Source organism: Mustelus asterias, chromosome 12 (assembly GCF_964213995.1).
Source record: "Mustelus asterias chromosome 12, sMusAst1.hap1.1, whole genome shotgun sequence".
Classification (NCBI taxonomy): Eukaryota; Metazoa; Chordata; class Chondrichthyes; order Carcharhiniformes; family Triakidae; genus Mustelus; species Mustelus asterias.
The window spans coordinates 97,366,277-97,378,283 of NC_135812.1; the positions used below are offsets into that span (position 1 = coordinate 97,366,277).

At 41.9% G+C, this 12,007-nt stretch overlaps 1 protein-coding gene across 1 annotated transcript in view; it reads left to right on the forward strand.

Moving 5' to 3' along the window:
• The window catches only part of LOC144501720 (dynein axonemal heavy chain 17-like), an 832,067-nt gene that overhangs the window by 188,691 nt on the left and 631,369 nt on the right, over window positions 1–12,007 (forward strand). The window contains exons 16-17 of the mRNA XM_078225682.1: window positions 1,695–1,798; window positions 11,628–11,768. Of these exons, the coding sequence (XP_078081808.1) occupies window positions 1,695–1,798; window positions 11,628–11,768 (245 nt within the window). The remainder of the gene's footprint in view (window positions 1–1,694; window positions 1,799–11,627; window positions 11,769–12,007) is intronic.

Below are 12,007 nucleotides of genomic sequence, written 5' to 3' on the forward strand. Positions count from 1 at the left end.
AGCAGTAAGGATAGGCAACAACATCTCCTCCACAATAATCCTAAACACCGGTAGTCCGCAAGGCTGTGTCCTCAATCCCTTACTATATTCCTTATATAGTTTAGACTGTATGGCCAACTTCCCCTTAAACTCGATTTTCAAGTTTGCTGATGACACCACCATTGTGGCTCGAATCTCAAACAATGATGCAACATAGTACAGGAAAGAGAGAGAATCTGGTCATCTGCGATGACAATCTCTCCCTCAATGTCAATGTCAACAAACGAAGGAGATAGTCATCGACTTCAGGAAGCGTAGTGGAGGGCATGCCCCTGTCTACCTCACTGGGGACGAAGTAGAAATGGTCAAGAGCTTCAAATATTTAGGTGTCCAGATCATGAACAACCTGTCCTGGTCCCTCCATGCAGATGCTATAGTTAAGAAAGCCCACCAACGCCTCTACTTTCTCAGGAGACTAAGGAAATTTGGCATGTCTGCTACAGCTCTCACCAACTTCTACAGATGCACAGTAGAAAGCATTCTTTCTGGTTGTATCACAGCTTGGTATGGCTCTTGCTCTGTCCAAGACCGTAATAAACTACGAAGGGTTGTAATCAAAGCCCAGTCCATCACTCAAACCAGCCTCCCATCCATTGACACTGTCTATACATCCCACTGCCTCGGAAATGCAGCCAGCATAATCAAGGACCCCACGCGCCCCGGACTTGCTCTCTTCCACCTTCTTCCGTCAGGACAAAGATACAAAAGTCTGAGATCACGTACCAAATGACTCAAGAACAGCTTCTTCCTTGCTGCCATCAGACTTTTGAATGGACCTATCTCACATTAAGTTGATCCTTCTCTACGCCCTAGCTATGACTGTGACATTACATTTTGCACTCTCTCTTTTCCTTCCCTATGTGCAGTGTGCTTTGTCTATATTGCGCGCAATAAAAAATACTTTTCACTGTATACTAATACATGTGACAATAAATCAAATCAGTCCAAAGATGTGTGGGTTAGGTTGATTGGCCATGTTCAATTGATCCTAGTGTCAGGGGGATTAGCAGGGTAAATGAGGGTTACGGGAATAGAGCCTGGTGGGATTGTGGTCGGTACAAACTCAATAGGCTAAATGGTCTCCTTTTGTACTGTAGGGATTCTATGATTCTATGAATAAATCAAATCAAATAAATAATCCCTTGGGAGAAAAATTGATGAAACTTCACCTAGTGGTGTGACCTGTTTTGTGAAGTATTTTTATTAGCTTGAGAGATCATGCGGATTCCGCAGACATTGACTACAGGCATAACTCACTTGCATTTAAACTTAAATGATCTTTTTGCGGAATTTAATTTAATTTCCTTCAAATTCTAATGCTGCCTGATCTCCTTCAAATTCTAATAATCTCTGAGTGGAAAACAGAATGGAAACCATCAGGCCACTAAATGCAATTATCAGCCAAATTCAGACCCAACTTTAGTTGGCTGTTTAGATTTTACAAAAGTATCATAAAACACAGGCTGAAATTTTCCAGCCCTACCTGCCACCAAGATCTTCCGGTCCTGTCAAAATGTCAGTGAACTTTTGGCTGCCCTGCTGCATCCTCCGCAGTCGGTCCTGCCTCAGTGGAGTTGGAAAATCTTGGCTAAAGAATACTGATGTGTCATAGAGCAGGATGAGAGTTACTTTTGTGTGCTTTTATTTCTTGCTAGGTGTTTGGGAGTATATTCAAGAGATGAGAAGCATATTGCATGATCTTGAAAGTAGGATTCAGAAAGCTAAAAACAATGTAGAAACAATGCATCTCATGATGGTGGTGAGTATGATCTGGAAACAAGATTAGATATAATAAGAACTAAAATGTTGATGCACTGCAACCTCACTATAATAGGGAACCTGTTAGTTAGAGAACATGCTTAAATAAGGTGACTGTGAATGACTGTGCCAAATCCTACATTTGTCAACATTCGTCATCCAGAAGAGAAAATGAATTTGGTTCTAGATTCATCACTGTAATGTATAGGATGCAATTCTGGCAGTAATAATGACAAAGTAAGACACACATTGCTAACATGTTGCTGTTCTGTTGTATTATTTATTAACATATACACTAAAGTTCAAAGGTATGAGAAAGGTGATTAAGACTACTATTAACTATAAATGGAGCAAAGCCACATCTAACACGATTGTTTGTTTTGTTCCCATGTGAAAGAATAATACAGGTGAAATGTCTTGATTAATAAATGGTTAAAAATTGTAAAGTATTGTCAGCAGTAGGAGAAGATTAACTCGCTCAGAATTGTCCAGTAAGGGGAGGAAATATAATTAATATGTGCATTCTGAAACCTTATTCAGTTGTATTATATAAGGAAAGAGATGAGTTCAAAATATTATAAGAACACTGACAAGAAAGGAAAATTACTTTTATTTATGCCATATTTTATGCAATCTTTGAATGTTCCAAAGCAATACAGGAAAGTTATGATATGCTATACTCCCTCATCTGCATAATTCACTGTGAGTTCTATGTCTATGCCAATCATCAAATACCAATCGATACTAATCTCATTTACCAGCACTTGGTCCATAGCCTACAATGTTTGGCAACTTAAATACTGGTCCAGATGCTTCTTAAATGCTGTGACTTTAATCTGCATATAGATTGGGAGAGTCAAATTAGTCACAGTACAGTAGAGGAGGAATTCCTAGAGTGCATACGGGATGGTTTTCTGGAGCAATACGTTGAGGAACCAACAAGGGAGCAGGCCATCTTGGACTCGGTGTTGTGCAATGAGAAAGGATTAGTTGGCAGTCTAGTTGTGGGAGAACCCTTGGGGACGAGTGACCATTCTGCAGTAGAATTCTTTGTCAAGGTGGATAGTGATGTAATTGATTCTGAGACCAGGGTCCTGAATCTCAATAAAGGTAATTATGATGGTCTGAGGCATAAATTGTCCACGCTGGACTGGGAAACATTACTGAAGGGAAAGACAGTGGAGAGGCAATGGCAGGCATTTAAAAAATGAATAGGTGAATTCCAGAAGTTGTTTATTCCTGTTTGGCACACGAGTGGAAGGGAATTGTGGCCAAACTATTGCTTCGAAGGGAAATTAGAGATTGTATCAGATTCAAGGAAGAAGCATACAAATTGGCAAGAAAAAGCAATAGGCCTGAGGATTAGGAGCAGTTTAAAATTCAGCAAAGGAGGACCAAGTGATTAGTTAAGAAAGGAAAAATAGAGAATGAAAGTAAGCTAGCGAGGAACATAAAAACTGACTATAAGAGTTTCTATTGATATGTAAAGAGAAAAAAATTGTCAAAAACGAATGTAGGCCCCTTACAATCAGAAATGGGAGAATTCTTAACGGGGAATAAAGAAATGGCTGAGGAATTAAATTTGTACTTTGCTTCACAGCTCCGGGGACTTGGGTTCAATTCCCGGCTTGGGTCACTGTCTGTGTGGAGTTTGCACATTCTCCTCGTGTCTGCGTAGGTTTCCTCCGGGTGCTCCGGTTTCCTCCCACAGTCCAAAGATGTGCGGGTTAGGTTGATTGGCCATGCTAAAATTGCCCCTTAGTGTCCTGAGATGTGTCGGTTAGAGGGATTAGCGGGTAAAAATATGTAGGGATATCGGGGTAGGGCCTGGGTGGGATTGTGGTCGGTGCAGACTCGATGGGCCGAATGGCCTCTTCCTGCACTGTAGGGTTTCTATGATTCTATGATTTCTATGATTCAGTCTTCACAAAGGAAGACATGAATAATGTGCCAGAAGTGCTGAGAGAAACCTGTTTCAGTGAGGAGCTGAAGGAAATCAGTATTAGTAGAGAAATGGTTTTGGGGAAATTAATGGGATTGAAGGCGGATAAATCTCCAGGTCCTGATAATCTTCATCCCAGATTACTTAAGGAAGTGCCCTGGAAATAGTAGATCCACTGGTGGTTATTTTCCAAAATTCTTTGGATTCTGGAATAGTTCCTACAAATTGGAGGGTAGCTAATGTAAGCCCGATGTTCAAAAAATGAGGTAGAGAGAAAACAAGGAACTTTAGACCAGTGAGCCTAACATTGGTACAGGGAAAGTTGCTGCAGTCTATTATCAAGGATTTCATAACTCAACATTTGGAAGGGAGTGGTATAATCAGAGAAAGTCAGCATGGATTTACAAAAGGGAAGTCATGCTTGACAAATCTATTGGAATTTTTTGAGGATGTAACTTGTACAGTTGACCAAGGAGAACCAGTGAACAAAGAACAAAGAAAATTACAGCACGAGAACAAGCCCTTCGGCCCTCCAAGTCTGCACCGACCATGCTGCCTGACTGAACTAAAACCCCTTACCCTTCTGGGGGCCATATCCCTCTATTCCCATCCTATTCATGTATTTGTCCAGACGCCCCTTAAAACTCTCTATCGTATCTGCTTCCACTATCTCTTCCAACAGCGAGTTCCAGGCACCCACCACCCTCTATGTAAAAAAAACTTGCCTCATACATCTCCTTCAAATCTTGCCCCTCGCACCTTAAACCTATGCCCCCTAGTAATTGACTCTTCCATCCTGAGAAAAAGCTTCTGACTATCCACTCCATGCCCCTCATAATCTTGTAGACTTCTATCAGGTCACCCCTCAACCTCCGTTCCAGTGAGAACAAACCACGTTTCTCCAACCCCTCTTCATAGCTAATGCCCTCCATGCCAGGCAACATCCTGGTAAATCTTTTCTGTACCCCCTCCAAAGCCTCCACATCCTTCTGGCAGTGTGGTGACCAAAATTTGAACACTATATTCCAAGTGCGGCCTAACTAAGGTTCTATAAAGCTGCAACACGACTCGCCAATTTTTAAACTCAGTGCCCGCCCCGGCCGATGAAGGCAAGCATGCCATATGCCTTCTTGACTACCTTCTCCACCTGCGTTGTCACTTTCGGTGACCTGTATACCTGTACACCCAGATCCCTCTGTCTTTCAATATTCTTAAGGGTTCTGCCATTTACTGTATATTTCCTATCTGTATTAGACCTTCCAAAATGCATTACATCACATTTGTCTGGATTAAACTCCATTTGCCATCTCTCCGCCCAAGTCTCCAACCGATCTATATCCTGCTGTATTCTCTGATGGTCCTCATCGCTATCCGCAAATCCACCAACCTTTGTGTCATCCGCAAACTCACTAATCAAACCAGTTACATTTTCCTCCAAATCATTTATGTATATTACAAACAGCAAAGGTCCCAGCACTGAACCCTGAGGAACGCCACTTGTCACAACCCTCCATTCAGAAACGCACCCTTCCACTGCTACCCTCTGTCTTCTATGACCAAGCCAGTTCTGTATCCACCTTGCCAGCTCACCGCTGATCCCATGCGACTTCACCTTCTGCACCAGTCTGCCATGAGGGACCTTGTCAAAGACCTTACTGAAATCCATGTAGACAACATCCACTGCCCTACTCTCATCAATCATCTTCATCACTTCCTCGAAAAACCCAATCAAGTTTGTGAGACACGACCTCCCCTTCACAAAACCATGTTGCCTCTCGCTAATATGTCCACTTATTTCCAAGTGGGAGTAAATCCTGTCTCGAAGAATCCTCTCCAATAATTTCCCTACCACTGACATAAGGCTCACCGGCCTGTAATTACCTCGATTATTCTTGCTACCCTTCTTAAACAAAGGAACAACATTGGCTATTCTCCAATCCGCCGGAACCTCCCCTGTAGCCAGTGAGGATACAAAGATTTCTCTCAAGGCCCCAGCAATTTCCTCCCTTGCCTCTCTCTCTATTCTGGGGTATATGCCATCAGGCCATGGGGAATTGTCTACTTTAATGTTTCTCAAGAACCCCAATACCTTCTTTTTGATCTCACCATGACTCAAATTATCTACACACCCTTCCCCAGACTCATCATCCACCAAGTCCTTTTCTTTGGTGAATACTGATGCAAAGTGCACATTTAGTATCTCATCCATTTCCTCTGGCTCCACTCATAGATTCCCTCCCCTGTTCTTGAGTGGGCCAACCCTCTCCCTGGCTACCCTCTTGCTCTTTATATATGTATAAAAGGCCTTGGGATTTTCCTTAATCTTCTGGCCAAAGATTTTACGTGACCCCTTTTAGCCCTCCTTACTCTTGCTTAAGTTTCTTTCTACTTTCCTTATATTCCACACTTGCTTCGTGAGTTCCCAGCCTCTTAGCCTTGACAAATGCTTCCTTTCTCTTTTTGACTAGGCTCACAATATCTCTCATTATCCAAGGTTCCCAAAACTTGCCATACTTATCCTTCATCCTTACAGGAATGCGCCGGTCCTGAATCCCTGTCAACGTACAGTTGAAAGCCTCCCACATGCCAGATGTTGATTTGCCCTCAAACATCTGCCCCCAATCTACATTCTTCAGTTCCTGCCTAATATTGTTGTAATTAGCCTTCCCTCAATTCAGCACCTTAACTTGAGGACTACACTTATCTTTATCCATCTGTACCTTAAAACTTACTGAATTGTGGTCACTGTTCCCGAACAGCTCTCCTACTGAAATGTCGACCACCTGGCCGGGCTCATTTCCCAATACCAGATCCAGTATGGCCCCTTCCCTAGTTGGACTATCTACATACTTTTTCAAGAAGCCCTCCTGGATACTCCTTACAAACTCTGCCCCATCCACGCCCCTAGCACTGAGTGAGTCCCAGTCTATATAGGGGAAGTTAAAATCTCTCACCACAACAACCCTGTTACTTTTACACCTTGCCAAAATCTGCCTACATATCTGTTCCTCTATCTCCCCCTGGCAGTTGGGCGGCCAATAGTAAACCTCCAATGTTGTGACTACGCCCTTCCTATTCCTGAGCTCTACCCATATTGCCTTGCTATATGAGCCCTCCGAGGTGTCCTCCCGCAGTACAGCTGTGATATTCTCTTGTTCTGTCATCTTCTTGTTTTTAATATACTCATATTTATAAAATGCTTTGAGGTTTTCCTTACTCTTATCTGCCCTCTTTGCCCTTCTAATTTATTTTTTAAGTGCACTCTCATTTTAGTGCTCGGTACGAATCATATGCTTATGATAATACCCTACACTCTCATTTTAGTGCTCGGTACGTATCATATGCTTCCTTTTTTTTCTTTTTCAAACTCTTAGTATCCCTTGACATTCAGGGTTCCCTGGACTTGTGGCCCGTGCCCTTCACTCTTAGAGGAACACTTTGGTCCTGAATTCTCACTATTTCAGTTTTAGCAGACTCTCATTTTCCAAATGTAAATTTACCTGCAATTTGCTGGTCCCAGTCTATGTTTGACAGATTCTGTCTACTGATATTGAAATCGGCCTTTCCCCCAATTCAGACATTTGATTTGTGGGCTATCCTTATCCTTTTCCATAATAACTTTGACACTTAGAGTTATGGCTACTATCCCCAAAATGCTCTCCCACTGACACCTCGACCACTTGCCAGGCTTCATTCCCTCAGATTAGGTCTAGCACTGCCCCATCCCTAGTAGAACTATCTACGTACTGGCACAAAAAGCTCTCCTGGATGCACTTTAAAAATTCCACCACATCTAATCCTTCTGTACTTAAGTGATTTCAGTTAATATTGGTGAAGTTGAAATCCCCTACTACTATAACCTATTCCTCTCGCATCTCTCTGTGATTTGGCTACATATCTGCTCCTCTATCTCCGTCTGACTGTTGGGAGGCTCATAGCATAGTCCCAACAAAGTGATCATCCCATTTTATTTTGCAACTCCACCCATATGGCCTCATTTGAAGAGCCTTCTAGGACATCCTCCCTCATTACTGCAGTGATGGTCTCTTTTATCAATAATGCAATGCCCCCTCCTCTCTTACATCCCCTCTATCACGCCAAAAAATTCTATACCTTTGAATATTTAGCTGTCAGTCCTGTCCTCCTTTCAACCATATCTCAATGATTACAACAATATCATGTTTCCACGTGCTGATCAATACTTTAAGTTCATGTGCCTTGCCAGAAACGCTCCTTGCATTCAAATAAATGCAATTTAGCCTACAAATCCTCCCATGTGCCTTATCATGCCTATGTGTTCTCTGCCTGCTGGACTGACCAGGTTTTCCTTTTATATTTGACTGAACCTCACTTCCAACTGTACATTTATTCTGTGTCCCATCTGTTGTGCCATTTCTTAAAAAGGGAGAAAGAGATACAAGTCAGTCTGCCTAACTTAAATGGTAGGAAAAATATTTAAATAAAATCTGTTGGGCAAGATAAATTTTCAGTTCAGAAACCATGGATTAATCAAAGACAGCAGAGAGTTGTTATTTGTTAAAAGAAAGTTATGTCTGACTAAGATGATTGAATTTTTGAGGAGGTGACAAGGAGGCTTGATGGGAGTTGTGAATTTGATGTAATCTATATAAATATTAACAAGGTTTCTGATAAGGTTCCACATGGCAGACTGGTCATGAAAGTAAAAGTCCATGGGATACAAGGCAAAGTGCTAAGTCAAATCCAAAATTGGCTCAGAGGCAGGAAGCAAAGGATAATGGTCGATGGGTGTTTTTGTGACTGAAATCATATTTCCGGTGGTGTTCTACAGGGCTCAGTATGAAGTTCCTTGCTTTTTGTGGTATATATTGTCACAAATGATGTTATCTGCAAGAGTGTCCTGACTTGAGCACACACGTGCACACGCACGCACACAATTTATGTATGATCCCTGAACTCATCCCTGAAGACTTCCGTTTCCCAAACAACATCCAAATAAGTCAAATCCAGCTTATAGTTATTGCACAATTCAAGGCAGATGATCAAGTCTGAGAAATGTCTTTTCCTGGGCCAGTGTAGATATTTAAACCACTGTTATGAAGGTTTTACTGCAATGCTTTGGCCCTAAGACTTAGATGTAATACTATAGCATCTCCTTGGCTATGAAGTAGATCCTAGTCTCCTGGTGACAGGCTTCTGGCTGTGAGTGCTGGACTGGCTTCTGGCTATGAGGCGTGGACTGCCTTATCTGCTTCTGAGAAGGGTAACAGTTATATTATCCCCTTTTGTTATTTCAAATTCAACAGTTGGCTGTCTACATATCTAAAATTCTTTCCTTTTGTGAAGCTTAACATTTCTATTGCCCTGAAATCACCCAATCTCTTTCGGTAAACCATTTCTGTTTAGGGAACTTAAAAAGCTGTCATCTAAGTAATCTATGTCTACTCCTAGAGCAATCCACACCTGATCATCTTTAGATACTCTCATGACTTTTGAATGCATTGATCACTCTTAGAGACTTGCCTGTTCCTGGAAATGTTCATTGTTACTGTTGCAAGGCAGATTTTTTATCTTGTTATTGTTAAATTCTTGTTAGTTGCTAGGCAGATTTCTACCTTTCAGGCCTTTTTAATTTCCTGTTACTTTTATTGCTAGGTGAATCCTTAACAATATCAATGATCTAATTTTCTATGGTTCTATGGTTCTATCTGGATTGAATGTAGGGCATTCTGATTAAGAATGTGGATGATATAAATGTTGGCTGTGTGGTTGTTAATGAAGAAGAACGCTGCGGATTGCAGAAAGGTATCAATGAGGTATCAAATAGGTAGGCAAACAGTGGCAATAGGAGTTCAATCCAGAGAAGTGTTTAAGGCAATGTATTTGGGGAAAGCTAACTAGGCACAACAAATGGTCAGTTACAGAAGTTTAGAGGAACAGAGGGACATATAAGACTGCATGTCCACTGATCCTTGAAGGTGAAACCAAAAGGTAAAAGCAAAATACTGCGGATGCTGGAATCTGAAACAAAAACAGAAAATGCTGAAAAATCTCAGCAGGCCTGACAGCATCTGTGGGGAGAGAATATAGCCAATGTTGAGTCTGATTACCCTTCGTGACAAAACGTTGGCTCTATTCTCTCCCCACAGGTGCTGTCAGGCCTGCTGAGATTTTCCAGCATTTTGTTTTTGATCTTTGAAGGTAGCTGGACAGTAAATAAGGTGATCAAGAAGGCATTTGCAATACTTGACCTTATGAGCCAATGCATGCAACTGGGAGATTTTACTGGAACTGTATAAAACACTACATAGGCCACAGTTGGAGTACTGCATGCAGTGCTGATTGTTACATTATCAAAAAGATATGATTGCACTGGACAAGAACCATGGAGATTCACCAGGATGTTACCCTAGCTAAAGCATTTTGGTTGTGAGGAAACATTGGATTGGCTGGGTCATTTTCTTTTGAAAGGAGGAATCTGTGGAGACTTAATGGATGTACATAACATTACGAAGGGTCTAGTTAGAGTGGAGAGGAAGGCTTTATTCTCCTTGATTGAGGGATCCATAACTAAGGGGCATTGATTTAAGGTAAAAGATGAGAGGTTTAGAGGGGATTTGAGGGGAATTTCTTTAAGCCAGAGGGCAGTGGGGATTTGGAACTCATTGCCTGAAAGGATGGTAGAGGAAGAAACCTTAATAATGTTTAAAATGTACTTGGATGTGCACTTAAAACCTAAAGTGCCATAACCTGCAAGACTACAACCAGGATCTGGAAAGTGGGAATAGGCTGGATGGCTACTTATCAGCAGATATCGACACATTGGGCCAAATGACCTCCCTCTATGCTGTAAATTAGACTGCCTTGAAAATATTATCGTCAGTCTTTAAGTGCAGAAGCAACGTCAAAGCAGCTACTGCATCCACCCCTTCCCCCCACCATGAGTCAATCCCAAGCCCCACAGGATGGGTCTGAACCAGTGGTCACCTCTATCCAGACCATCGTGGGTTAGGGCGGGATGGGCTATGGGAAGAAGGTAGCCACCCTTTGAGCAAGAGGACCAAGAAAAGAGCATAAATAAGCTAGGTGAACTAACAAATAACTGCCACTCCCAGCCCTGATCCTGAGCCTGTAAATGTTGTGCTAATCCCTAGACTCAACAGAGAAGACCCAGGGTTCATCAAGGCAGCGTGGGATTCCCCCCACACCACCCACTCCCTTTCCTGTGTGGCTCCGAGTCCATCATATCATGAAAACAAATTGACCCACCAAAATCCCTGAGGGCAGAGCATCAGGAGGATAAAGAACACTCCTTGGCTGGGAACCACAACCCTAATCTGGGCATGCTAGCAGATTACCTCTGCACTTCAGAGACTCATAGATTATCAGCCCTATATACTTACACAGTGGTGACTATACATGAATATGTATTGTAACTAGTTGTATTTCTTTGCAAATGGAGAAGGTATCTTGAAAAAGAAGTGGAATGTTGTAATCTATATTTAAAGGTAGCTGTATGTCATCACTAGAAGGAAAGTATACTGTGTGATCCAGTCTCAGTTTTACTTTGGCCTGTGAGCAGTACACAACTCTGCAGCTGATGTCTTCAAGCTTTATACCTCTGAATATTTGTTCTAATATGCCTAGTCTCAATAAGTGAACCGGCAATGTGTCTACCCAATCCCTAATGAGTGATTAGTGCTTTTACATCATTACAAAAACACCACTTATTTCTCTTTTTACCTGTGTTGTTGGTACTGATGTGGATGAAGTCCACTTCACCCTCCCCCTCAAGAGTCCTCTGCAGCTGCACAATGTTGCTGACTGTATTGATACTTGGTATTCTTTAAATAGTTGTGTTTGCCCTGTTGGTTCAATTCAGATTTACTTTCACTGATTTTTTTGGTAGGAATGGTCAGCAAGCCCCTTGTTTGAAAGAAGTGGCAATAAAAAAGATTCATTCTTGGACCTTGATGGACGACCGAACATGTTAAACAAAAGATATACAATTGTTAGTGAAGATGGTGTCAAGCTTCATGCATTATTGGAGGTAAAAAGAGAACCATCCAGTGTTCACTTCATACTGTTTATAAATACTATCATTTCTCCTGGGAGATTGAACATAATGGGTTAAATTATTACAGCCAAGTACAAGTGGGTTTGGATGCATGTGGGAAGTTAACCCATCTAAGAGTAATGCTGGGTCAGAATCCTGTGATCATTCAGCCAATTTCCAGATTGCAGTCTGGCAAGCCATAGCTGAGGGAGGAACCAGCTTGAAACTGTTGG